Genomic DNA, 26,329 nt, shown 5'->3' on the forward strand with positions numbered 1-26,329 from the left:
CCCAGCTCCTGCCTTTGGGCAAAGTTCCAAATGTCTCCCAGTCTGCCTTCCTCATTGGACCAGTTTGGGCAGAAGTGCCCACCTTGTGCTTTGAAAAGAGATATACATGAACTTGGTTTGTAAACCACAAGGGGCTAGTAAATGCTAGATATTCAATTATGCAAACTGCTGGGTACTGAAATGCCCCAACCTCTGAAAGTATTCTGCAGTATCATTTAATGAAAGATTTATTATCACAGGTACAGACACCTGTTTCTTCATGAAGCAAACAAAGGAACTTTTTGTTTCGGGTAGGAAAACAACAACCGGTTTCTAGAGGCTTGGAGAAACACCCTCTATCCCTTCGTTACACCAAATTCCCTTGGGACATTTATTTGAGGGCCCACTCATCTTAAAAATAAAGTGCACATTAGAAAAACACTATTAATGTTTAAGAGAAAGTTATAAGAATTAAAACTATCATATAGTTAGGAAAACAAATCGACATCTAAGATAATGACCAACTATCACACTGAAGAATTCTATCCCCATTCTTATAGAATAAATTGCATGCAGTCATAGCATGCCCCAAGAAATGCCTGGCAGGCTTCAAAGAAAGCACTACATGCTTTTGAAATCTGTCATATTCCAGGCAACAGCTAAATTCTGAGAAAGCATTCTTTTTACGGATCCTTTGGTAGAGGTGTTTATCACATTTATATTTTGTTGATGACTTTGGAGATGAAATCAAATGCTTTTCCTTGCACTTTTCCGTAACTGAGATTTATTTTATTGTGGCCATGTAATCATTCATAATCCTGAATCTTATCTGTTAGGGAAATTCATTTAATCGGTCATTTAGTCTATGCTCAATCTCTTCATTTTAAAGTTAGAAACCTTAGAAGTTTGTTGCCCCTAAGAGCTATGGTCTGACTGATTCATTAAAATTCATGAAAATATTTATTTCATGAATTATTTGTCAATACTTGGCAGATGTACCAGGTGGGAAATGTAATGATGACACATTGCTTCCGAAAGTGTCCTTCCGTTCTTAGAAAGACACAAACGAAACCCACGCCGTTTCCTAGCTCCAGCGCCTTTAATTTCCTTTTCTTCCAACCCAGCTGTCTGAGGTTCCTTTCTCTAGTGCCCTCGTGTTCTCCAATTCCAAAGAGCCCCGCTCACGACAAGGCCAGTACTGATCTCAGAAAACCCGACCCTAAGACCAAGACAGGAAGGACAATTACAAAGAGAAAAAAGACCTACCCCACGAAGCGAGCGGCTCACTGGGCTCCAGGGCTCCCGCGCAGCGACCTGGACCGCGCTCGGCAAGTGCAGCTCACAGTGGAGCCGGCTGCCAGCGGCCACGCCCAGCGACAGAAGCCGCAGTGTTCCCAGACCAGCTGCGGGGGGACATCTGGGACCATTCTCGCCGGCTGGCCTGGGCGTCCTTAATGATGAAGTTACAGTCCTTTGCCCAATAACAGTCCCAGTGCCTCTTGTATTTGCCAACAAAAGCATGTCTGTTTAAAAAAAAAAATCTTAAACACAGGCGCTGCAGGGACAGAATTTATTTCAGCAAGAGGCGTTTTGATATTATGCACCTATATTCCCCAAACAGGTAGGGTTTATGCTGCCCGTGGAGCTCCGGCGAAATATCGCTGGGCAAGGGTGGGAAAGGGGTGGTCCCAGCCCGGAGCCACCAGCCTAAGGCTGCTCAAGCAGCGTGTTCAAAGAAGGTAGAGCAGACCAAGGGAAAAGCTCTTCTACGCTGAAGGAACGGGGCTCTGTCTGGTTATACAATAACAACCGATAGCTCTGATTGTGAACCAGGCTTGTCAACATTCAGCGCACTTTAAAAACATGAAGACCGCGATGTACCTTATTTTCTGCAGCCCCCCCACTAGCTGAAGAAAACGCTGCATTTGGTTCTTCCGACAATAGAAACCCCAAGCTCATTTCCATCCTGCCAAAATTTGACAATGGCAGCAGCAGGAGGTAAACACCATCACCCACATGGAACTCAACCGCGAACACAGAGCCACACACACCTGTGCTCCTCTTCAGAAAGAGCCACAGTTCGGCAATATCCTTGTACAGCAAGGAGATAAGGCTTAGGGTCATACTGCCGCACGTCAACGGGCCGGGGTGGTTCAGGAGGCAGCGACCTATTTATCGGGGCGCCTGTCTTCGGCACACAAAGAAAGAGAGCAGGACTCCATCATTCGGGCACAGCCGAGTCCACACCGGGGATACAATACCTTTCTTCACATCACACGCAGCAGAGCGAGCTGCCTCTGCAGGGCCCGGCTCCGGTGCGGGATTCGCAGGCTTCCAGCGGCTCCTGGATTTGTATTTTACTGATTACAGAGCCAGCCGGTCTTGGGCTCGGGTTCATGTATTCTGCGGGCGGACATGTTAACTGTTGCAAGCCTGGCAGCGCCGGCGCGCGGTGCAGCCGTGCAGCTCCTGGACTCCTGCCGTTGCCTGTCCAGAACCTCCCTGCGGGAGCCCTGCGCTTCACCAGCCAGGAACCTATCAACTAAGTCGGCTGGGACCGACAGAGGGACAGCTCCGGAGACCTGGAGCCCCCGGCTAGGGGGCCAAGCCACAGAGGCCACCGAGCCGGGCCAGTGAATTGGAGGATGTCCTGATCCATGGGGAAGGTCTTTCATCGTCTGCCCCCCATGACACCCACCCCGCCCCCGGGATGGGAAGTGTGCTTCGGAGCCCGGGACTCAGGCAGCTGCTTCACGTCGGCTGTTCTTGTCAGTACGTTCATTCTGAAAATGCATTCCACACATAGATGGGAACAGGGAGAGTTAGCAGTTTAAGAAGCTGGACTTCAGAATGCCCCCCAGTGCCGCCAAAGGAACAGACAATAGGAGGGCCAACTTTCTTCTAGACAGTGGGGGAGGGTTGGGGAAGACTCTCATAAAAGATGACACTTGAAAACCGGTAATTCAGGACAGGGTTTCTCAGTCTATACTGAGCACGGGAGCAACGTGGGATCTTAGGAAAATGCAGACTCTGATTCTATAAGTGTGTTGGGGTGACGGGGGCCACCCGGGGCCCTGAGATTCTGTTTCTCACAAGCTCCCAGGCAAAGCCGAGGCAGCTGGCCTGTGGACCTTATTTTAAGTTGTAAGAACCCAAAGAGCTAAGGGGACCTAATACCCGAGTCCCTGAAGAAAACTAGGTCTGGTGTTGGATTCTACAGCTGGACAGATGAGGAGGGCCTGGAGAAGGCAGCAGACGGGCTCTGTGCTGCATGACCATGTCTGCCTGGTTCTCCCAGCAGCTGCTTGACCAGCTCCTCTCTCCCCACGCGTGCCTGGACTTTTCTTCTGGATTCCTGTTCTGCTCCTGGAGGACTCCTCTTCTGGCACACAGTTTAGGCACAGAGGCCACAGGGTGTTGGGCACACGGCAAGGGCTTCGGGGTCAGACTTGGGTTCGTCACTTACAAGTCCTACAAACCTGGCACGTTCTTGTGCTTTTCCGTCTCGGGGTCTTTATCTGTAAATAGATGCACACTGAGACTAGGTACCATCGTAGGCACCTGGTCTCGCCTCAGTGGCTTCCACTCACTAAACCTCATGTCTCTCCTGCACCTAAATACAAATGCTGGTCTTCTCCCCAGAAGTCGGACTGCTCACATGCAAATCCAAGCTCAACAGTTTGCTATGACCTTGGGAAAGTTGCTTAAAACTCTTCATCCTCAGTTTTCTCATCTACAGGTTAGTGGGATTGTGTGAATTAAATGAAGAAAAAAAATCACATGCAAGCTTTAGCACAGAGCCTGGCTCAGTAAGCAAATAAACAAGAGTTTATTTCTCTTATGGCTATAAACTATTGATTCACTGCCAAGTGCCAAAGGTAAAGCTCTAATCTTAAACTGCTGACCTCAAGACCCTTCCTACCGTAAGAAGGTTTTGGAGTGAGAATCTAAAACTGAGGTCACCACCTCTCCTCTTGGCCTTGTTTCTGCTCCCGTGTTAAAGGGATCGCCCTCCCCCCAAGTCACTCAAACTGGAAACTTGAAGTCACCTCCTTAACTCTGCTTTTTCCATCCCGCTCATGCCCGCTGTGGTAAATTGTGTAATTTGTTCACAATTATGTATTTCCTGCTCCACCCTTGTCATCCTTCCTTATATCCTGAGCACCCTTTTCTATTGGCTTTAAGTGTTACGCTGTTAAGCTTGCAATATTAGCAGAAGCCTGAGCAGAATGAGCTTTTAAAGGCATTGCAAGATTTTTTTCACATTCTTTATAGCCCTACCTTCCACCATAAGAATTTAACCTGGCTTTTCCTTCAGTCTAGACCTGCAATGAGAATACAAGAGGAAGCCAGCAGACTTAAGAGCATGCTCGTGTATCATGAACAGCAACAACAATAACAAAAACTATTTTAAACTCCTAAAATATGGGGGTTGTTTGTTACTGCAGCAAAAGCTGACCAGTATACCCACTGATCTATAGTTCTAAAATTCCTATCTCCCACTCTAGACTCTGAGCCTCTTCTTTATTCCAATCACTATGGCTCCTGTTCTGATTATTCCAATAGACTTCTTCCAAATTTGTGCTTCTTTCTTCAGTCTTGTCCCATGCAGATTTATTTTGCCAGCACAGCTTACAGCAGTAGGTACTGGGGTCTCATTAGGGAAATTTATTTTTAAAAATTTTTTTAAATTAATTAATTAATTTCTCCCTACCCCCTTATTGTTTTTCACTCGCTGTGTCTATTTATCTTCCAAGTTTCTTTGGGAGGCACCAGGAGCAGAACCTGGGATCTCTGATGTGGGAGGGAGGTACCTAATTGCTTGAGTCACCTCCGCTCCCTGCTTTTGTTGTCCCTCATTATGTTTTCCCTCCCTGCGTCTCATGTTGTGTCATCTTGTTGCATCAGCTCACTGCGTCTGCCCATTGCATCAACTCATTGTTTTCTTTAGGAGGCACTGGGAACCTCTGTTCCCTGCTCTGTTGTGTCTCTCATTATGTTTTCTCTTCTTCTGTCTCAGTTAGCCACACCTGCCCATTGTCCCAACTCGCTATCTTCTTTAGGAGGTACCGGAATCCGAACCAGCGACCTCCCAAGTGGAAGGTGGGAGTCCAGTTGCCTGAGCCACATCCACTTTTCATTAGGGAAATTTAGATAGATAGAAGTACAAACTCCTTAGCATGCATGCGAGGTTCTTCCCAGACAGAGCTCCAAGCTAACTTTTCTTTATTTGCAGCACTTACATTGTCCTTCAGAGTCTCCCCATACTCAAACCACATCAAAATTCTTGCCGTTCACTAAGCACACTCTGCCTTCCCCTTTCCCTCTGCCCAAACTGCCCCTTCTCCTAAAGTGAAATCACACTTATTCTCAAGGCTCAGCTGAAACATCACCTCCTTAGGGAGCTTGCTGGCGGCCTCAAGGCCCTGCTCCTCTCCCCTGTGCTCTAAGCCATTAGCAGGTGTCCACGTCCCCCCTGGGCTGAAACAGTCTACGGGCCAAGGGACACCTGAGTTATTGAGCACAGGTTAACCGTGTATCAAATGAATAAAGAACATCAAAAAAGATGACTATTTTCTGTGAAGCAAGAAATCAAAACTCTTTTATCCACTTCCATCTGCCCCATAAGATCTAGGCTCCCTCTCAATCAGAAGCAGAGTGGGCATCGCCACCCCCAATTTCTCAAGGCTGAGGAATGAACAAAGATAAGGAGGGAAATGCAACCACGGACAAAGTAAACTTATTAATATTGTAGTGATGGAAGAACATGTAACGTTGATATAAAGATAGTGGTCACCAGAGGTGCTGAGGGAAGAATAGGTGGAACATGGGCATTGGAATTAAGTGTAAACCACAATGTAAACTATAGACCTTGGTTAGTAGCAATGCTTCAATATTTATTCATCAATTGTAACAAATGTACCACATAATTGTAAGATGTTATTAATAGGGGAAGATGTGAGAACAGGAGGGATAAATGGGAATCCCTTATACTTTCAATGTAACTTTTCTGTAACCTAAAACCTCTTTAAAAATAGAGTTTATTATATATATATATATTTTTTAAACCCTCTTTTCTCCAGAAGGGACTTTAATGAGAGAAGATGTCTATGTTGCAGAGGCACGGGCTTTTTATTATTGAAGCAAGGACTCTGTGAAATTAAAAGACACGCTAGATACATCTCATCTAACTCATCTAACTACTCATTTGCTCTGCTCTACGTTTTCTTCCCCCACACTCTGTCCTTTCCATTGTGCTATAGCTTCCACATGGGCAAAGATCTTGCACACCCAGGGTACACAGCAGATTCTCAAGTACTGATTAAATGAACAGAACATGTGAATGAGGAAAGCTATGAAAACCACACAGTCCACTATGATTTAGACGAGGTACGGTCCAGACCACAAAACTACGAGAGGAATGAGATGGCCTGTGATGTGCCATCATGCCTGTTATTTCGTAAAGACAACCTAAATTCATGCTCTTTGGGCTTGTGCCTGAAGCTGGGTGGGCCCCAGAGGATCATGACTTCAGCTCTGATCCATTCCTGTGCCTGAAAACCTATTGAAGGTGGGACCTTTTGGTTAAATTACTTAGTTAAGGGCCTTTGATTAGACTGTGTGACCCAGAGTGGGTCTTAATCCTTTTACTGGAGTCCTTTACAAAAGGAGGAATAAAAAGCTGCAGACACAGAAAAATGCTGCAGAGACAGAGAGAAGCCTTCAGAAGTTGATGAATCCAGGAGAAAGAAAAGCCACAGATGGAGGAACGCAGAAGTTGAAAGCAACAAGACCCAGAGGGGAAGGCCGAGACCGGCTGAAGCCGCCTTTGTGCGCTGCCACGTGGGAGGAGTCCAGGACCATCAGCAGCCGGTCGTCGTGGAGTCAAGTATCGCCTGATGAAGCTTGGATTTGGGCCTCTCCGTGGCCTCAGAACTGTAAGCTTTTAACCTAATAAATTCCCACTGTAAAAGCCAACCCAGGAGCGGATGTGACTCAAGTGATTGAGTGCCTGCTACCCATGTACGAGGTCCCAGGTTCAATCCCCGATACCTCCTGAAAACAAAACCAAAACAAACAAAAACCCAGCTCTCATTCGAGAGTGGAAGTAGCTCAGTAGTTGAGCACCTGCTTCCCATGTACAGGGTCCTGGCTTCAATCTCTGGTACCGCCTTAAAAAAAAAAAAGCCAGCCCATTTCTGATATAGTGCTTCAGCAGCTTTTTGCAAACTAAAATAATGTTCTTAGAAGGACTGCTGACAGTCCTTCTCCTGTATTCTTCAGGAGTTGCTGTATTTGATAATTCCAATAACTTGTATTAAAAGCTGGGACAGGGAAGCAAATGTGGCTCAGTTGAGCCCCCACCTACCACATGAGAGGTCCCTGGTTCTGTTCCCTGTGCTTCCTAAAGAAGACGAGCAAGACAGTGAGCTGATGCAATGAGCTGGCACAATAAGCTGACACAACAAGGTGACGCAACAGAGAAACACTAGGAGGAAAAACATAATGAAGGGCACAATGAAGCAGGGAGCAGAGGTGGCTCAAGCTATTAGGTGCTTCCCTCCCCCATGGGAGTTCCTAGTTCGTTCCAGTGCTTCCTGAAAAGAAAACAAGCACAGAACAAACAGACAAAGCAAGTTCAAACAATGAGGGGCTGGGGGGTGGAATAAATAAATACATCTTTTTTTAAAAAAAAAGCTAGGACAAGTAATTGGAGTTACAAGTCACTTGAAAATGTATTGGATTCATTATTTCAGTCATGACTGCTTATATCAGCATTTCCTTCATCCATTTTAAGAAGAATGGGTTTCTTAGAGTCCCTCACCCAGCAGCTACTGTGAGAGCTTCAGACTAACCAAGTCAAGGTTGAAGGATTGACCTTTGAGCCACAGGACCTTAAACAAATCATTCCACATTTCACTCATCTTCTTACACAGAGATAATGCCATATATTGTATGAAACCTTGGCCCATACCTTGGCTGCTGCTTATCCTTCTCAATACAAAAAATAAATGTAGGCGCCTCTCTGACAGCAACTCTATTTTTATTGGTTTATTCTACAGACTGTGCTTGATAGGCATACTTATTTATGGACATGTTGCAAAACTTCACAGCCTCCGAGGTCCGGGGCATGCAATTTGGGAAACACTGGCAGTTTGGATTCCTCATAACCAGTCTGTGCTTCCATAGGAATAAGCAGTCTAGAATGCACTGCGCTCGAGTGGAATTTCATACAAAAACAAACTCTTCTTCAAAAACTGGTCCCTTTAGGATGTCTGACATGGAGTTTAAAAAAGGAAAGCTACTGAGCCAAGAGTGCCTACAACTGCAAACAGGAGAACTGCATCCAACATCTATGTGAAATAGAAGCCCCCTCTTGATGTAAAGGGGAACTGGACTTAACCATCCCAGGGTCCACAGGATGGAGGAATAGAGTATAGATTAGAGTAGACTTACTGGTGTTCTGCTGGGGAACTATTGTGATCAGTAAGGGAAGAAATTGTAATATTGATGTGGAGAAAATGACCATGGTAGCTGCTGATGGTAGGGAGAAGGAAGAAGAGATACAAGGTGGGCGCATTTTCAGGATTTGGAGTTGTCCTGGGTGGTGCTGCAAGGACAGATGCTGGACATTGTGTGTCCTATCATGGCCCACTGGGTGGAGTGCGGGAGAGTATAGACTACAATATAGACTACTGTCCATGTGGTGCAGCAGTGCTCCAAAATGTATTCACCAGGTGCAGTGAATGTGCCATGATGATGGAAGAGGTTGTTGATGTGGGAGGAGTGGGGTGTGGGGGGTGGGGGGTATATGGGGACCTCATATTTTTTTAATGTAACATTTAAAAGAAAATGTGGGAGGAAGGGCGCCCGGCTTGCCACAGTAGCAAATGGTGCGGCAAGAAGTGATACCGCCTCTGCCCACTGGGCCTAGATAAGGTGACCACGCCTGACTAGGCCTTTGCTCCTAGCGGCTGGCCGGCGCTGCCCTCCCCCTTTCTATCTCCCGCCTAGCCCAACATCCGGCCAGCTCTCACTCCCCCTTTCCCCTCCCCTATTCCAAACCTCTCAGCCAGCCCTCTGCCTAGCAACCGCTTACAATCACCTATCAGGAAGCAGTACCCGCCCGCACCTATCAAATCCCTCCACGCAGTCCCTAACCCTATAAAGCTGTGTCCCCTTCCGCAATAAACCGGACTTGCGCACAGACCTGGTCTCCGCGGCATTCTTCCTCCCCTCGCCATGCGTCCTCCACGCCTGAGAGCCCCTCTGATGCTGTCTGCCGTAGCATCAGACGCCACTGTGGTCTAGTCTGACCCCTCCAAACCCCCCCGTCAGCATCGGGGTGCAAGCCGCCCCAGCCGCAAGAAAAGAAGAAGAAAAAACGGAAAGCTACTAGTTTGGGGGTAGTTTGCCCCTCTAAAGCCATATGATTCATTCATCTAAAGAGATGGCATTTAAGGCATTGACGGATACAGAAGTGAACAAGACAGATAAAATTCTAGCTCTCATAGAATATTCTAGTGGGGAAACAGACATCCAACAAGTACGGATTTTCTAAAATACAAGGGTACCTGTGCTGTTTCTCCAGCCATGTTCACTGACGGGTCAGGAAAAAAAGATACTTTGGAAACAAATCCCAAGTTATGAATCCAGTAAATGCTCACAGCCTCCATGATCAAGATCCTCTATGGCCTAACCCCTGACTGCTAATCCTTGACTGCCTTAATTCTTAGCACAGATGCCACCTTCCTTCAGAGCTCCCACCTCACCCCCTCACTTAACATGGCAACCTGTCTCCTAGCACACTCTGAAGCCCCACTCCTCATCCTCCATCTTCTCCCATAGCGCTTATCTTAAACCTTCGATGTACTTGAACATTTATAATGTCTAGGGTTTATTAGGCGACTCCTCCAGCAGAACATTACCTCCATGAGGGCTGAGATCTTTCTCTGTTTTGCTCACTGTTGCATCCCAAGCACCTAGAGCACAGCCTAGCACACAGTAGGTCAGTGACAAATACATACTACACGAATGTGATGGCAGATGGGGTGGCAGGAGAGAAGTGAGGGAGAAGTTGGTAGACAGATGAGCTATGCAGACATTTTCTCCAGAAGTTGTTTTTTTTTTTTTCCCCAATGATCACATGCAGTTATAAAAGCCCTGAGTTTGGAGTTTGGCGGGTAACTAGATTACTATGTGATTCTCTGCTGGTTGGTAGGTCTCTTGGTTACCCAATTCCCGGGAAACAGCAATCCTGTGCTCTGTGTGTATACTAACTTTCCCCACAAAGTTGGAAAACACTCATGGAAATGCCTAGACGCTTCGCCATGCTTCCCCATCACAAACTGCTTTTCCTTGCTACATCATCTCCAACAGCCCACCAGGAAGTTTGTTTTTCTCAGTGTGTTGCTAAAGAACCATGAGTTTTTGTTTTCATTTTCAACTCTTTCCTAGTAATAAGCATGCTAGATGAAACCTATGCTCTCTAGCATGAGAATAACTTAAGAAACAAATGCAAACTGCCCACTTATTCAAGATTGGGGAGAGGAAGACGGAGCAGGTGTGAGGCAAATGTGAACACATGCATTTCGGGCAGTGTCTCTAGGGCTCAGTCTCCAACTCTGGGGTACTGGCTCAGTAGCTGACGTCAAGGGGTACTCAGAGGAAAAGCTCCCCAGAGAAGTGGGAACGATGCTTCACGCTGATACCGATTGCTTCTGACACCATCGTGATATCCAAGAGATGGGAGCTGTGCAGGAACCACCCAGCGTGGCCCTACAGTGGGAAACCACATCCCATACAGGCCAACAGCCATGGGCTGGATTGTTCTGGTCATTGGAAGCAGCCTACCTATCTAGGGATTAATGAACTCCAGTTATCTAAATTGGTGAGATAAAACCAGTCCAGACCAACTGATAATAAAATGGCAGTCACTTTCCTGAAAAATTGGTATAGAGTATCAGACACTGTTTTGTGCTTTTTTCCTTATCTGATGCACCATGCAGACCTCGGCTGTCTTAGGGTCTTCAAAACACCAAGTAGCTCTGCTAGTTAATGCTAGTCTAGGACTAGTATTCCCATCCACAAAACCCAGTCCACCGTCATTATGGCATACTGCTTTGGCGAAGAAACGATTTAAGATAGAAATATTCTTCCATGTGTTGGATCGTACGATTTTGTGGATTTTCAAACATTTTTGACCTACCCAAAAGCAATTTTATGGTTCAACCTCATAGTACATGTAATGTAACTAAAATGAGGAGAGAAAGTAATAACCAGTCGTGACAAAGACTGCAGAGAAGGCAAGAAAAATATAAAGTCTGAGGAAAATGACCAGAAATTAGGAAGCCACAGAAGATCAAATTTCTGGACTAAGACCGAGGCCTTCCCTGGCATTTTGCCTCTATTATTTCACATTGCCGATTAAAGGTAGAGTATTAATCACTGTTTCTTGGCTCTGATTTTAGGTTTTCTCTGAGAAGAAGTCTAGGGATGGGATCTCTGTTTACAAGGTTCTTCTGAGAGCAGCCTGGCACAAAGCGGGTCCAGTCTCTCCTATATCTAATGTGTAATTATCATGTAAGAGCTTCCTTAGCTAGAAAGAAAACGAGAAACACTGTACTTCATTATAAATATGCTTTATTTATTTGAGCAAATGCAGTATTATTTGTCAAAATTTGCAATATCTGGCACACAATGTAAGCCACGTCCTATTTTAAACACGAAGTTTAAAAGATTGATGCTAGTTGGCCCAGCCCAGGAAAAAACTGTAGCCTGAAGTCTGTCTTTCAAATCAGAATGATGGTTGGTTCCTCTAGGTCTGGCTGCACCCCGTCTCGTATTCTGAATGATGATTTCCTTTCCGATGGAGCCCCCACAGAGCTGAGCCTTCCCCACCGGTGGGCTCTGTCGGCCTCAGCTAATAATATACAGCTTCATTTTCTGCTTGGTTCTGCCCACAGGATTCCTTCTGCCTGCTGCAGATGGAACAGGCCCTCCTTAAATTAGCAACCAAGGATTTCTGCTGTACTTTGGCTAACAGCTGCCTGCAGCGCTGATGAAAGTTGTGGATAAATGAAAATTAGGACTGTATGGGGACAGCTGAGATTCCTGTGGCCCTTTCCAGCATAGGCTGGAGATCAGAGAAAACCAGTTTTCCTCCAGGCAAGGCTAGGGCACAGTTCTCCAACTGCAGAATCAGGACGGACATGGCTTCACTTAGGTGCTCTTCCTGGGTGGAGGTGCCTGTCTTTTGTTTACTGATGAAACACATTTGAAATTCACTACGACACAGACGGAAGCCTGAATCCCATAAACCAATGGTTGGTTTAAAGCGGATCAAAATGCTAGGGGCCCATATTTGAAGAAAAATGCCAGAGGTTTTATAGCATGTGATAGGTGCCTTAGATGCTAGTGCGGAAAAAATATCGAACACTAGCAGGAGAAGGAACTCCTCTAATCAAACTGATATTTGAAAAATATGTAATTAAGTGAAACTAAAATGTTAGTGGTTTTACCTCTCTTTTTTTTTCAAGGCCCTCCTCTTTAGTTAATACAGTGCCTTTTTGTCTTGATAATGTGGAATGAAAGGGCTTCCACTAAACAAACCCTCAGAGAGTTCCAGCAAAAATTATCACTAGACAAATCTGTAATCTACAAAGTGTTGCAGCAGACAGTCTTTGCTACCCTCTGTGTTTGATTTATAAATTAATTTGCTAACATGCTGGTTAAAGAAGTCAGAAATCCCAGTCTCTTGAATTTTCTTTCTCCTTATGGTTTACAGCATTCCAATGCAATTAGCCTCAAGTGTTTGCTTAGAGAAAGCTCCCACATGTTGAGAATAGAGAATTACAATAGCTAAAAACATAGCCAAGGAAGCGGATTTGGCCTAACAGATAGGGCTTCCTACCACATGGGAGGTCTAAGGTTCAAACCCAGGGCCTCCTGTCCTTTGTAATGAACTGGCCCACACGCAGTGCTGATGCGCGCAAGGAGTGCCGTGCCATGCAGGGGTGTCCTCCGCATACGGGAGCCCCACGCGCAAGGAGTGCACCCCATAAGGAGAGCTGCCCAGCACGAAAAAAGTGCACCTGCCCAGGAATGGTGCCGCACACACAGAGAGCTGACGCAGCAAGATGACGCAACAAAACGAGACACAGATTCCGGGTGCCACTGACAAGAATACAAGTGGACACAGAAGAACACACAGTGAATGGACACAGAGACAACTGGGGGTGGGGGGGGTGGTGGGGAGAGGGGAAGGGAACTGAAATAAATAAAAAATAAATCTCTAAAAAAAGAAAAAAAACCCAAAAACATAGCCAGGCCAAGGAGGATAACTACAGGAACAAAAAAGAATCTTATTTATTGCATTATTGAAGGACTTTTAAATTTGCTGCTCAAATGTTTACATGAACTTGGCATCAATCCTTCCTTATAGAGCAATGCAAGAAAATTAATCAAGGTCTTAGATAATATCCTTGTGGGAAAATCTTTGTCCTTTTGAACCTTAGAAAAACATTTGTATAACTTTGAAATAGGTTCCAAAGTAATACATTACCCCCTGAATCACCCAAAGAACTTAACCAAAGTACTATTTAGGCTCTTCAGTCATTTTCTAGATGTATAGCAAAATATGGGAGAAATCTATTCTTGATCCATATAATTCTTTACAGGTTTAAGGTCCTTTCACCATTTACTATAGTTTCCTTGATGGCTCAAACAAATACTCAATGCAACAGATTGGCATAAACAATGGGAATTTATTAGCTCACAGTTTTGAAGCTGAGAGAAAGTCCACCTCAAAGTTCCATCAAGGCAACACTTTCTCCTGACAAGTGGCATGCTGGGGCCGGCTGCCGGGGATCCTCGGTCCTGGGCGCCTGTCACACAGCAAGGCACATGCGGCCTCTTCTGGTCTCCCTTCCTGGTTGCTGACCTTTAGCTTCTTGCTTGCTGCAGCCTTCTCTTTGTCTGTCTGAATTTCATTCCATTTATAAAGGACTTTTGTAATGAGATTAAGACCCATCCCTGAGGTGGGCCACATCTTACGTGAAGTGACCTCAGCCAAGGGTCCCGCTCACCATGGTTCACACCCACAGGAATGGAAGAAGTTTTAAGAACATGTTTTTCAGGGGTACATTCAGCTCCAAACCACCACAGCAGCCTTGACCGTTCAGATATCATAGCAATCTTGTGACGTGGGTACCACCACTGCTCCACAAGGTCTCCAGCCAACCAGGTGAAGTGGCTCCTTCACACAGTGGCTACTTCTCTTTCCTCCCTAGGCTCCGTTAGAGCAGCACAGCACAACTGGCCACTCTCCCCCTTGCTGGAACCCTTTCTTCTTTTGCTTCCAAGATGTTCTACTATTACGAGTTTCTGCCTACCCTCCCTGGCTGCATTTCCTTTAAATCTAAGTGCTCTATGGGGTTCTGCTCTAGATTCTCCTCTTGTATTCCACAGAAATTCCCTGAGTGAGCCCATCCACTCTGCTCCTTTGGATTCAAGTGCCTCTTATTGACTAATAGCATCCTAATTTCTGGCATTGGTCCAAAGTACGTCCTTGAGCTTGAGGTCTGGGTAGTCAACAAACTGCCAGACATTATCACTCAGTGTCCCACAGGCACTTGGTTTTCCTAAATTGAACTTTATTTATTTTTAAAGATTTATTTTATTTATTTCTCCCCCCCCCATTGGGTTTGCTGTCTGCTCTCTGTGTCTCTTTGTTGTGTGGTCTCTATGTCTTCTCCTCTTTTTTTTTTTTAGGAGGCACTGGGAACTGAAACCAGGACCTCCCATGTAGGAGGGAGGCACCCAGTTGCTTGAGCCACCTCTGCTTCCTGCTTGTTGTGTTTCTCACTGTTTCCTCATTGTGTCTCCTCATTACATCATCTCATTTTGCCATCTTGCATCATCTCGCCATGCCAGCCCATTGTGTCAGCTTGTCGTCTTGCTCATCTTCTCTAGGAGGCCCTGGGAACTGAACCTGGGACCTCCCATGTAGTAGGCAAGTGCCCAACTGCTTGAGCCACATCTGCTTCCCCCTGCTCCCCAACTTTTTTTAATGTTTTTAATTTTTTATTCATTTCTCTCCCCTTCCCCACCTCCCTCCCCAGTTGTCTGCTGTGTCCATTTGCTGTGTGTTCTTTTGTGTCCACTTGTATTCTTGTCAGCAGCACCCAGAATCTGTATCTCGTTTTGTTGCGTCATCTTGCTGCATCAGCTCTTCGTATGCGGTGCCATTCCTGGGCAGGCTGCACTTTTTTCGCGCTGGATGGCTCTCCTTACGGGACGCACTCCTTGTGAATGGGGCTCCCCTATGTGGAGGACACCCCTGCGTGGCATGGCACTCCATGCGCGCGTCAGCACTGCACGTGGGCCAGCTCATCACAAGGGTCAGGAGGCCCTGGGTTTGAACCTTAGACCTCCCATGTGGTAGGTGGACGCTCTATCCGTTGGGCCATATCTGCTTCCCTCCTCCCCAACTTCAAATCTGCTCTGCCCTCAGCAATTTCCTCTTTCTATCTCAGTGAATGGCTCCACCATCTATCACCCTGACTCACCTTTCCAGTTAATGTTGAACCAGGCTCCAAGTTCTAGTGATGAGCTCTTCACTCATCTCTATCCACATCCCTCTTCTAGTTTTGGAAACCATGATGCCTGACTTGGAATTATTTCTCCAGCCTCTTCACTGATCTCCTTGCCACCCCCCCCCCCAACTTAGATTCTTTCAATGGCTTTTTACTGTCCTAAGGATGAAAACCAAACTGCTTAAGGATGACACACATGTCCTTAATGATCTAACCCTGGTTAGTTCCTCCCAGGATCACCATTACCAACCCCACCTCCACCACTAGCAAGTCTACGTTACACTCAGTCATAGACTACAGCTGTCAACTCCTGGGTGAGGGGTGCTTGGGCTGTCCCTCCATCCCTCCATCCCTGAGTCATATGGCACCGCAGCATGGGTGCGGGATCCCAAAGGAAGAATGAGCAGTCACCATGCAGAAGCTTGGAGGGCAGCTTGCTCAGTCCATCTGCAAACTCTCAGTGTACTGCAAGCATTACAGTTTCCATGTGCCCAATGAAGTGAATTTACACATCTCTAGATTTTAATTTAAATAATCCTTACAAAATAGCCAAAGGCTTAAAAGAAGATAAGACTAATAATGTAAGCACAAATGAACAATAAGATGATAACCGAGTTGACACTACCACTCCTTCATTAGCCAGTTGTAGGAAAAAGAAAGAACAATCTAATCAAATTTGACAAGACACAGAACAAAATTTTTTGTACATGTCCAGGTTAAAATGTTGTTTAATTATGAGTAAGAAAGCAATTGTATTTTCCATTAAGTCAAGAGCATCTTCAAAATAGATATTTTCAAGTATGTCATTTATAAAAACTCATGTGCACGGTAATGTAAATAATTTTCTGAACAAAATCCAATTGGATAGTTGTGGGGATTTTTGAAACCAACGAAACATAAATTTTTCACATATTTTTAGTTTGTAAGAACAACCAATCAACTTCAAGAAGATAGAAAGATAGAAATTTCCTTGACATCCGGGAAAATGGATATTTAGCTAAATTTCAACAAAAATATCTACATAGTTGGTGAATGAGATTGAAAACTGAGAAACAAGATAGTAAACCCAGTCAATAGCACATTTTTCCATTTGGATTAAAGTGTCTTAATGAGGTTGCGATTTTCAGCAATATTAGCTATTAAAACAAAATTAAAATATACTGAACATAGAATCTAGCTTTTAATTCACTACATCAGATTTCCAAAAATAAGGAAGCCTATTTAATCATATCACTCTCACTTAAAACATATTTTTGTAGTGAGAGCAAAAAGTTTTTTATACTATTAATAAAATGATATTTAACTTGACATTTGTATCTTTATTTTAAGAATAAATATAATTAGTATAATAGTACTTGTATAAAATTTATAAGTAATTACATATAGACTGGATGCATATAAATCATTTTCCCAATAGACACACACAATCCAAAAAGTTCGAAGACCACCCGTGTATACCACTATACTAGTTTTAGTCCCTCCAAACGCATCATGCATTCTCTCACCTCCTGGCCTCTGCTTCACCCTTGAGTGTTCTCTGTATTTCTTCACCTGGTTACAGTGATGGTTTAGGTCCATCCTCTCACTCTGCCTGGCCCCAGCAAAGTTCTGATCATGCTGCTTGCAATTACCTGTGCATGCTCTGTCTCTCACCTCACCATATGTATCTTGTGGACGGGGTACTGTACCTCTTCTTTTCTCTATCCACATTTCCCAGCACGATGCCTGACACATGGTAGTACTCAATAAATTCAGGACAGAGTTATTAAGCCCATGCCATAGGAATGAAATTGGGGCATGAGACATGACATGCCTGAAATCACAATGCCAGGAAGAAGTAGAGTCAGGAAGTGAATATCTTGCTCCTGCCATCACTTAGTTACTGATGCCCTTACAAAAGTTCTGAAAACTAGGATACTCTGGATTTGAACCTAGACATATTGTAACAGCCCCATTTTAAGCCATCTTGGCATTTGATATACTATGTGCCATGCCCACTCTGTCCGAAGCTTTAGGCCACCAGAAAACAGTGCTGAATGTCACAAGAGATGTAAACACAACCTATTCTCCATGATACTTCTGAAGGGTTAGACTTAATGGCTGGGTGAGACCCTCAGTTCCAATCTAGTTCCCTCACTGCCTGAACCAAATCTCCTTCCAGAGAGGAAGACCTAGGTAAATCTTCAATTAGATCAGCTAGTCTCTCTTGATTCTTTTTCTTGGAGAAACTATGGAAATAGAAGCCACAACAAAACCATTAATGATACTAGCAGTTTTGGATTTTCTGTCTCTTCTGCTTACACAGACTCAGTGTCTTAGTTTGCCAGGGCTGTTTGACAAATACCATACACTGGTTGGCTGAACAACAGGAATTCATTGCCTCATGGTTCTGAAGGCTAGAAGTCCAAAATCAAGATGCCAGCAAGATCAAGCTTTCTCCAGGAGTTTGGTAGCAATCTGATGACAACTGTCCTCTGTCACATTACCATCTCTCTATTCTCTGGCTTCTTCCTGTGGTTTTCTCTGACTGGTTACATCTGATCTTCCACTCTGGGTAAGGCCTCCAGTTCTACAGATTAAGACCCATCTGATTCAGTTTGACCACACCTTAACCAATATCTTCAAATGTCCTATTTACCAGTGGGTTTATACCCACGGGAGCTAGGATTAAGACCTGAACATGACTTTTGTGGGGTGCATGATTCAATCCCCAACATTCAGTTCCTTAGGTAGCTTTCAGGAACTCCCAATCTTTACCCCCCAACCCCCACCCCAAGTCTAATGTCCTGAGTTGGGTGGTCTATCCTAGTTCCCAAACTCCACAGAGCTCTTTTTTCCCCATCGGCCATTCTGGATGCCTTCACTCAACCCTCTGGGATGTTTGTGGTTTTTTGGTTTTGTTTTTGTTGTTTTAGGAATCTACACTCTGATCTCCTTTAAGGTAAGGGTCTGTCTGCCTAATTCCACTGGTCCCTCAAAAAGATGATCCTCATTATTATTTACCAATAGGCTCTTAACATAGTGACATACAGAAGGACTGTCACCCCACAGATAACACCCACTCTTCAACCTCCTCCTTCTCAAAAATAAAATCAATGTATAAGCTGGACTTTGCCCTTCTCCCACCTCTTCATGTTCACAGGAAGCCTGAAAAGAATGGAAAATATAAACTCCTGAACCCAAAGGCTTCAAGATCAAGTTGTAAAGCCATCTAATTTGTTATGAATTTTGAAGGCTTTTCTAATGGCGGAGTCTGGCGTTTTCTGCCAAGGAAGCTGGATGGTTCCTGCTCCTGACCTGAGCCCCTAAGGGATCACACCCTCAAACTGGATTTCCCTTTTTGCCTATTGGTGGAATTTTTTACACCAAACCACTGTCGAGTGTGCTCTGTGCCTGTGTTGGAGACCTACAGCTTCTGGAATCACATATGACTGCCTGAGGGGATTTGGAATGGGGGTTTCTGGTTCAGAGCTGACCTTTGTTCTTGGGGTTCAAAGCGTTGAAAGGCGCTTGGGAGGGTCTGACAGCCTTTTTTCCCCCTGAAGTGCTGGTTTTTGTCCAGTTTTCACTGGAAAATCAACCGCATTATACACACTATTCCTGGGCACACTTGAGCTTCCAAACCCTGAAACCATGACACGTAAAATCACATCCCATAGCCAAGTATATTTGCTCAGCATTTTAAAAAACCACAATGCTTCCACACTCCCCCAGCATCAACTGTGGCAGTGTGAAAAGTCAACTTTCTTATGCCTAAGGCCAGGACAGCGTCTCCAAGTGGACAAAATGCAATTACTCCTGAAAAGGGAGGAGCATTTCTCATGCTTTCCCTTCAATCTGATTTCAAAACTGATTCTGGTAGCCCGATCATCTAGATAAAGAAAGAGTTATCAGTCACCTTCTAAGGCAGCGCCAACCAAACTGCTTGGTCAGACCTTCAAAAGCCTCCATAAATAAGCCTAGTTTCTAACAGTCCTTCCCATTAAAGCCACGTGACTCTGGCTCTGGTGTTCTGTCAGCCTCTGGAGGCTTATTTCCAACTCTAGGCTGCCCCTACCTTGGAATGCTCTTAATGCCACTTTGCATTTTATTGTGTTTTTTTTTTCTTTATGTGTACTGCTTTCGAGTTGTTTTATGCATTTAAATGTTATCATCCCAATAATAACAGTGACAAATCTGAGTGCTTTGGGATTACCTATAGCAGGGCTCTCCTCAGTGGGTTATGGGAAGGAATCATCCTACTTAATGGTTCCTTCCATTAATTTTATTTTGTGTGTGTGTGTGTGTGTGTGTGTTTTATAATGTACATACTAAATTTGTGTGGTAGATATTTTTGGAGGGCGGTACATACTAATTTTTTTTTAACTGATGGGATAGGGGAACACAAAGATTTGAAAGCCAGCCAAAATAGTGGTTAGAACACAGTAGAAATTCAGTAAGAATCTGATGACTTGAATAAAACGCAACAGAAAGGATAAGGAAACTTAGCCTTCTCCAGAAGTTCACAAAGCAGAAATGTCCACAGGGGAGCCAGCCAGAGCCAGGATCCTAAGTGAGCCCAGGAGCTTGTTTGCCACCTCCAGAGTCCAGGCAACCTCCGGGCTAGAGTTAGATTCCACCCTCTCCCTTCTTTCAACAAGCTAAACAGGAAGAATATCTTTACCTGATTGAAAAAACAGACACACAAGCCGCCAGATATAATCACTCGAAACAATGAGCTTTTCTTCCCCTCCTTTCCAGCTTGACCTGCGCTTCCTGAGACCAGGTCAGAATTGGGGTCCAGATCCCAAACAGTTTAGCAGGAACTTGATCCATCGGTTTCTGCCTCAAGCTGGGTCAGATGAACAACTGTTTTATTTGTTCCCACGCAAGGTGTGACGAGGGTGGGGTCTACAATGTGGATGGCAAAGGACCTTTACAGGGCATAGCCTTCTCCTCCTCTTAGATCAACAACGTCATTTCACAAACCTAATAAATCCCAGCCGGTGCCATCATGCTGCTGGGCTGAACACAAACAGGGCAGAAACCTTAAGTTAAATAAAAGCAACAGTAACTGTGGACATAAACAATGTGGCTAAATTTATCCATAGGATTCTACGCGGCTTCAGAGGTGGTTACAGAGCCTAAAGAAAAAATGGGAAGCCGCGACACAATGACACAACCACAATGACACAATGGTTAGGGAAGCCCTACACTGCTACCCTCCTGCCATCCCTGGAGAGCCTCAGGCACAGTAGTTGGCAGTGAAGATCTTGCAAACCTCACAGCAGGAGTTTGACTTGAAACATTGTCATCAAACATCTCCATTAACCTTAACTCCACTCTGCCCTCTCCCTGTCCGGCATTCCTTTCTGCCTGAATTAAGAAGCCTTTAGAGAAGTGACATGTATTTTTCTGGGCTGGCCACATTGATCTGTCATAGAACTTAACCAAGCCTCTGGAAATGGCAATTTGGGATTTTAGATCTAACTACTGAACCAAGTCAAGTCATTTCAACCCTGACCTTCAATTTCCTCAACTAAAATATGCCGGACAAGATGATCTCAAAATTTCTTCCCAGTGCTAACAGTCTACTGCTTGGGGGGCTCATTTTCTGGAAAGCCCCGGGACATACCCTGCCCCCGGTGGCAGCACCATAGAAGAGGCACGCAAGGCCAGGACTCTAAGGAGCTGGTCCAAGCCCCATTCCCCAGACGTTCCCCGAGCCCACATCTGAGGTTTTAAAGATGAGGATTCGGGGGAAGCAGATTTGGCTCAACTCATAGGGCATGCGCCTACCACATGGGAGGTCCAGGGTTCAAACCCAGGGCCTCCTGACCTGTGTGGTGAGCTGGCCTACGCGCAGTGCTGATGCACACAAGGAGTGCCGTGCCACACGGGGGTGTTCCCTGCGTAGGGGAGCTCTATGCGCAAGGAGTGCACCCCTCAAGGAGAGCCGTCCTGCGTGAAAAGAGTGCAGCCTGCCCAGGAGTGGCACCGCACACACAGAGAGATGATGCAGCAAGATGACACAACAAAAAGAGACACAGATTCCAGGTGCCACTGACAAGAATGCCATTGGACAGAGAAGAACACACAGCGAATGGACATGAGCAGACACCTGGGGGGGGGGCGGGAAATGAATAAATAAAAATAAAATAAAGACGGTGATTCGGACTGAGCTAGGATTTCAAGAAGGTATTTGGAAGGATTTGTGCAGAAGTTTTGTGGGGTTGCTGGCAAGACAGAAAAGGCAGTTCAAGATCCTGGGGAGCATGCACCAGCCCCGTGTGCTTGGGTGTTGCCAATGGCCCCAGGATACTAGACTGTCAAGTCCACAGGCGGGGCTGGGGGGTGGGCAGGCACCAGAGCACAACACGACCAGTTCCTCGCAGAAGCCTGGGCTTGGTTCTTTGTCCACACAGCCCACGGAAGAGTTCTGAGTTGTGGCTGTCATCAGCTTCGCCGAGGAGAAGAGATGTGGAGGTATGGAAACCAGCAACAGAAAGACTCGCCATGAGGGAATATATTCATTGGAACACTGTCTTTCAAAATAAATGTTTCATAACATAGAAAATGTTCATGACGTGTTTAGTGGAAAGTCTTAACACAAAATTGGATATGGTTGGGTCATAGTTTTGTAATACGCACAAAGAAAGAAATCAGAAGGCCACGCCTCAAATATTATCAGGAATTATCAATGGCTCGTGGTGGGATTACGGGTACTTCTTTAAAATTCAACTTATATTTTTAAAACTCTCTAAAGCTAATGTGATTTACTTTACTTTTTAAATCGTATACCTTTTTTTTTTTACAGGCTGTTACTCAAAGATGAGGAGGGACCTGAACTACCCTTGGGAAACCAGACGAAAAGACTGATCAGATTGGCGAAGAGAAAGGAATAGTTGACATGTGACTCCAGGTTTCTGATTTGGGTCACTGGGAGGAAAAAATCGGAAATATTGTAGGAAAAGTGGTTTGGAGAAGATCTGGAATTCAGATCTATTTAAGAAAATCAGCTGACAGATGAGTGTGAAGAAGAGAGCTAAAGCCTGTGCGATTTGGCTCAGTTTCACAGCCTTTAGAGAATTCACACGCACATGCATTAACAGTCCCTGATGGCTCCTGGGACATTTCCACATTCACCAAGCCATCAGTTCACATCTGGCACACCCAGGACTGTCAGGGCTTCCAGGCTGCTGCTTTCTATTGCACCTTGTAAATGACTTACATTCAAAATACCAGGTAGAGGAAACAATAAGAGTTCGGGGGAAAAAAAGAGCAGATCAGAAATAGAGGCTTTCTGTACTACACCCCCACCCTACCCCCACCCCACCCCTGCCCTCGGTCTCCCTGGTGAACAAGAGGATTAGGCAGCTAGAACAGGCAAGCAGCATCAAAACAGTGACCTGGAGGCTCACTGCTTCCTGCCGTCCTCCTTCTCCCTCCAGCCTATACAGAGCGGAGGTGAGGGAGTTACCTAACAAAGATAAAAAGGACCAGGAAGGATTTTAGTCCACTTCAGCTGCCACCACGGTCACCTCCTACTTTCCCTTGATCAATCCTGTTGAGCAAAAGAGGCTGCGCAGGTCCCCAGAGGGGGCGGTGCTTTTGCATTGTGACAGTAGTACCAAGGTGACAGAAACTGAAAGATGCTAAAACTCGTGGGAGTTAGAATCTTATACAAAACAAGGGAGACCTGGGCTCTGAAATGCAACAAGGACAAAGGTAGCAGTGATTCGAGCACTTACTCTATATCAGGCACTGGTCTAAGCTCTTGCATGTGTTGTTGTTTACATTCATTCAATTATCCATTCTTACAGTCGACCAACAGCAATGTTTAAGAGCACAAACTCTATCCGCAGAGTGCCTGGATTCAAAACTGATTCTGCAGGGGACCAGCTATGTGTCCCTAGGCAAGTGCCTTAACTCCTTGTGTCTCAGTTTGTAAAATGGGGGTAGTGCTGACCACAAACAAGGCTGGAAGGAGGATAAAATAAATGGACATATGGAAACGTAAGGCACAGCACATAATACTTTGGACACAGCAATGAGTCACCAAACAGCTATAGCCTAGTGGGGAAGGGGTGGGAAGAAAAGACAAGTTAAATATAAGTCAGATAACACGACATTATATGGAGGGGGAAAAAAAACAGGAAAGATGATAGAGAGTTAGGAGAGGCCTCATTGAGAACTGTCCGTGACACCTGGAGGGGGTCATAGCCTTTCTACCAGAAAGTATTATTAATCCCATTTCAAGGTTGATGAAACTAAGCCAGAGGGCAAGGAAGGGGCAGAGCCAGGACTTGAAGGCAAGCCGGCCCCAGAGCCCAAGCAACACACCCCTTCTCACACTGCACCCCCACCGTGCGCGGTCACGTGATCCCTAACGGGCTTTGCTCTGCGCTTGGTCCGTGCCCTGGGATGACCGCTGCTCTGTGACCGCGGCTCTGGCAGTCCCAGAGCTGCCCTGCAGATTAAGTGCTTAGCGCAGGCCCCGGCTCAGGGGAGGCACCCAGACCTCCCTGACGCATGCTGCTTGCAGTGGAAGGGTGGGCCCCGAGAGGACACCCCCCTCCCTGGGTGACACTACTGAAGTGGCTCTCACCAGAGATTTGTGGGTTATTAAAGCAATCGCTTACCTGAACGAAATTAGCTACCCAAGGTGAATTTAAATGTTTTAAAATATTTCCCCCATCCTCACATGCTTTACAAGCACAATTTACAGATTTTCAGAGAAAATCTGCCTCCCCCACCCAGGGCCTCGTGGACAAATCAAGCTGCCTAAACCACGGGCTCTGGTAATAAGTATGAGCCTACCCCAGCCATCCCCCCCGCCTCCCCCCCAAAAAAACTCCCTGAAGATAGAAAGTACATTTGTCACCTCAGTTTTCCATGCCCAGCACACCACCCACTGACACACCCCGGATTTCTAATTATGAGGAAAAGTAACTTGACGTAGAGTTCAGTCTGACACCCATCTGTCCTGGAGGCTCCCTAAGAACTAGGAGCCCGGTCTTGAGCACCGCGTCTCAATCCCGTGCCTTAGGGGAGGTCAGCTCCCCTCTCCTGGACCTACCACGGGAGAAACTGCCGCGCACCTGTGCACCTCGCAGCAGCTGGCTGCAATCACTCCCCCCAGGGAGGAGCACTGCTGGGCGGTCGCGGGCTCTAACTAGAGACCCTCAAAGTTTTCCTGTGCATTCCCCTGCCTTTTAAAGCACTCCCTTTAGTTCACTATGACCTCTGGAGTTGATTTGGTTCTGGGTCAGGATTGTTCTTTTGCCCTAAACCCCACCTCGTCCCCCAAGTTTATATTTTCATTCCCGCTCTCCAGCTCTCTCTCTCTCTGCATGCAATCTTTTGGCCAGCCACTAACTCTATTTTTCTTCCATAGACCTGATTTTACGCTTTAAAAATCAACTCCCTTTTTCCTAGCTCTAGGATTACAGATTTCTTTGTTCTTATATTTTGACGCTGTTGTTTTGTTTTTGTTTTTTAAATCCAGGGTCGGTTAGAGAAGCCTCCCAAATTTGCTTTCACCTATCAATAGTTACACTAACAAGGCCAGATAATATACAATATACTTGACATTTAAGTACATTTAATGGAATAATTTCACTTCTCCCTAGTGCCTGAGAATTGTCTTTATCAACAGGTATTTAACTGTACCTCCAGGGCAGAGATACCTCACGAGACCCCCATATGCTGACAGGTTTTCTGTTTCAAAGGATGGATACATCTTCTAGGATGTAGCTACACATAAGGTAACTGAAGTGATTTTTAACTAGAACATCCAGAAAATGTTTCTTCAGATTGGTTAATCATTTTGGAAGGTTCTTCTTTTACTCCAGTGACTACGGAGAACTTTCAAAAACTCATCTTTGCTTTCAGAGAAAGTTTTGAGAGAAAGTAGACAGAAGTCCAGGCGATGGACCAACTCAGGGTAGGGTTTGATCGTCAGTATTCTGTAGAGTAGATGGTAAGTTTCCAACAATGGGTGACTGACAGGATTGTAAACCAGGCTAAGAGTTCATACCGACCTAATGATCAGTCTTTTTCTTTTTTCTATGAAACTTTTTGTTTTGAGATAACTTAAGATTCACATGCCGCTGTAAGAAATAATACAGTGAGGTCCCCGGAACCGTTTGCCCAGTTTCCCACAAGGGGAACATCTTACATACGGTAGCACTGTGTCACCACTAGGATACCGACACTGTAGTCAAGATGCAGAACCTTTCCATCACCAGCAGGGGCTTCCTGTCACAGCCACACCTACTTCCCTCCTGTCCCCACCCCTCCTTTCTTCTTTCAGTGATGCAGTGTTTATTTTATTATGTTTTATGTGTGTGTTTATGTCAAAGGGTTAAATCAGCTAGTCAATTAAGCTGTTGATTTTTCCAGCATTCTCCATTATCCTTATGGCCTTCAGTTTTAAAGTAAAATACCTTACTTATGAGTACAAACACATCTTTTATATTGAAGCAAATTTCCAATTGATTTATAAGGTCAATGAATCTGAATCTTTAACTCATCACAGACCTTTATGTCCAAGCTCTTACAAACATATCCAGTCCTAAATTGGGGCTCTATCGTTTAATTTCCTTCTCCTCTGTTGTCTGCATGATAAATGACACCATCGTTTACCCCCAAATCCCATGCTGGACATCCTAGAACCATCCTTAATGGCTTCTCCCTGACTTGCCAAACAAAACACAGTGCCAAGCTCTGTCCATTCGACCCCTAAAAATCCCTTTCATACCAGCCTTATCTGC

General features: G+C 45.3%; 1 protein-coding gene across 28 annotated transcripts in view; it reads right to left on the reverse strand.

The window, feature by feature from the left end:
* Positions 1 to 26,329, reverse strand: part of MCF2L (MCF.2 cell line derived transforming sequence like) — a 370,234-nt gene that overhangs the window by 166,184 nt on the left and 177,721 nt on the right. For 2 of the 28 annotated variants that reach the window (XM_058276408.2, XM_004450731.5), the window contains exon 1: positions 1,246 to 2,472. The exons of 19 other annotated variants lie outside the window; for them this stretch is intronic. Coding sequence is in view for 3 of the 9 variants with exons in the window: in XM_058276397.1 (XP_058132380.1) it covers positions 2,031 to 2,103 (73 nt within the window). In the remaining 6 variants the exon portion in view is untranslated. Of the gene's footprint in view, positions 1 to 1,245; positions 2,773 to 26,329 lie in introns of those variants that run through there. 7 more of the 28 variants (XM_058276397.1, XM_058276402.2, XM_012522298.4 and 4 more) reach the window with 7 other exon arrangements.

Source organism: Dasypus novemcinctus, chromosome 15, assembly GCF_030445035.2.
Source record: "Dasypus novemcinctus isolate mDasNov1 chromosome 15, mDasNov1.1.hap2, whole genome shotgun sequence".
Taxonomy (NCBI): domain Eukaryota; kingdom Metazoa; phylum Chordata; class Mammalia; order Cingulata; family Dasypodidae; genus Dasypus; species Dasypus novemcinctus.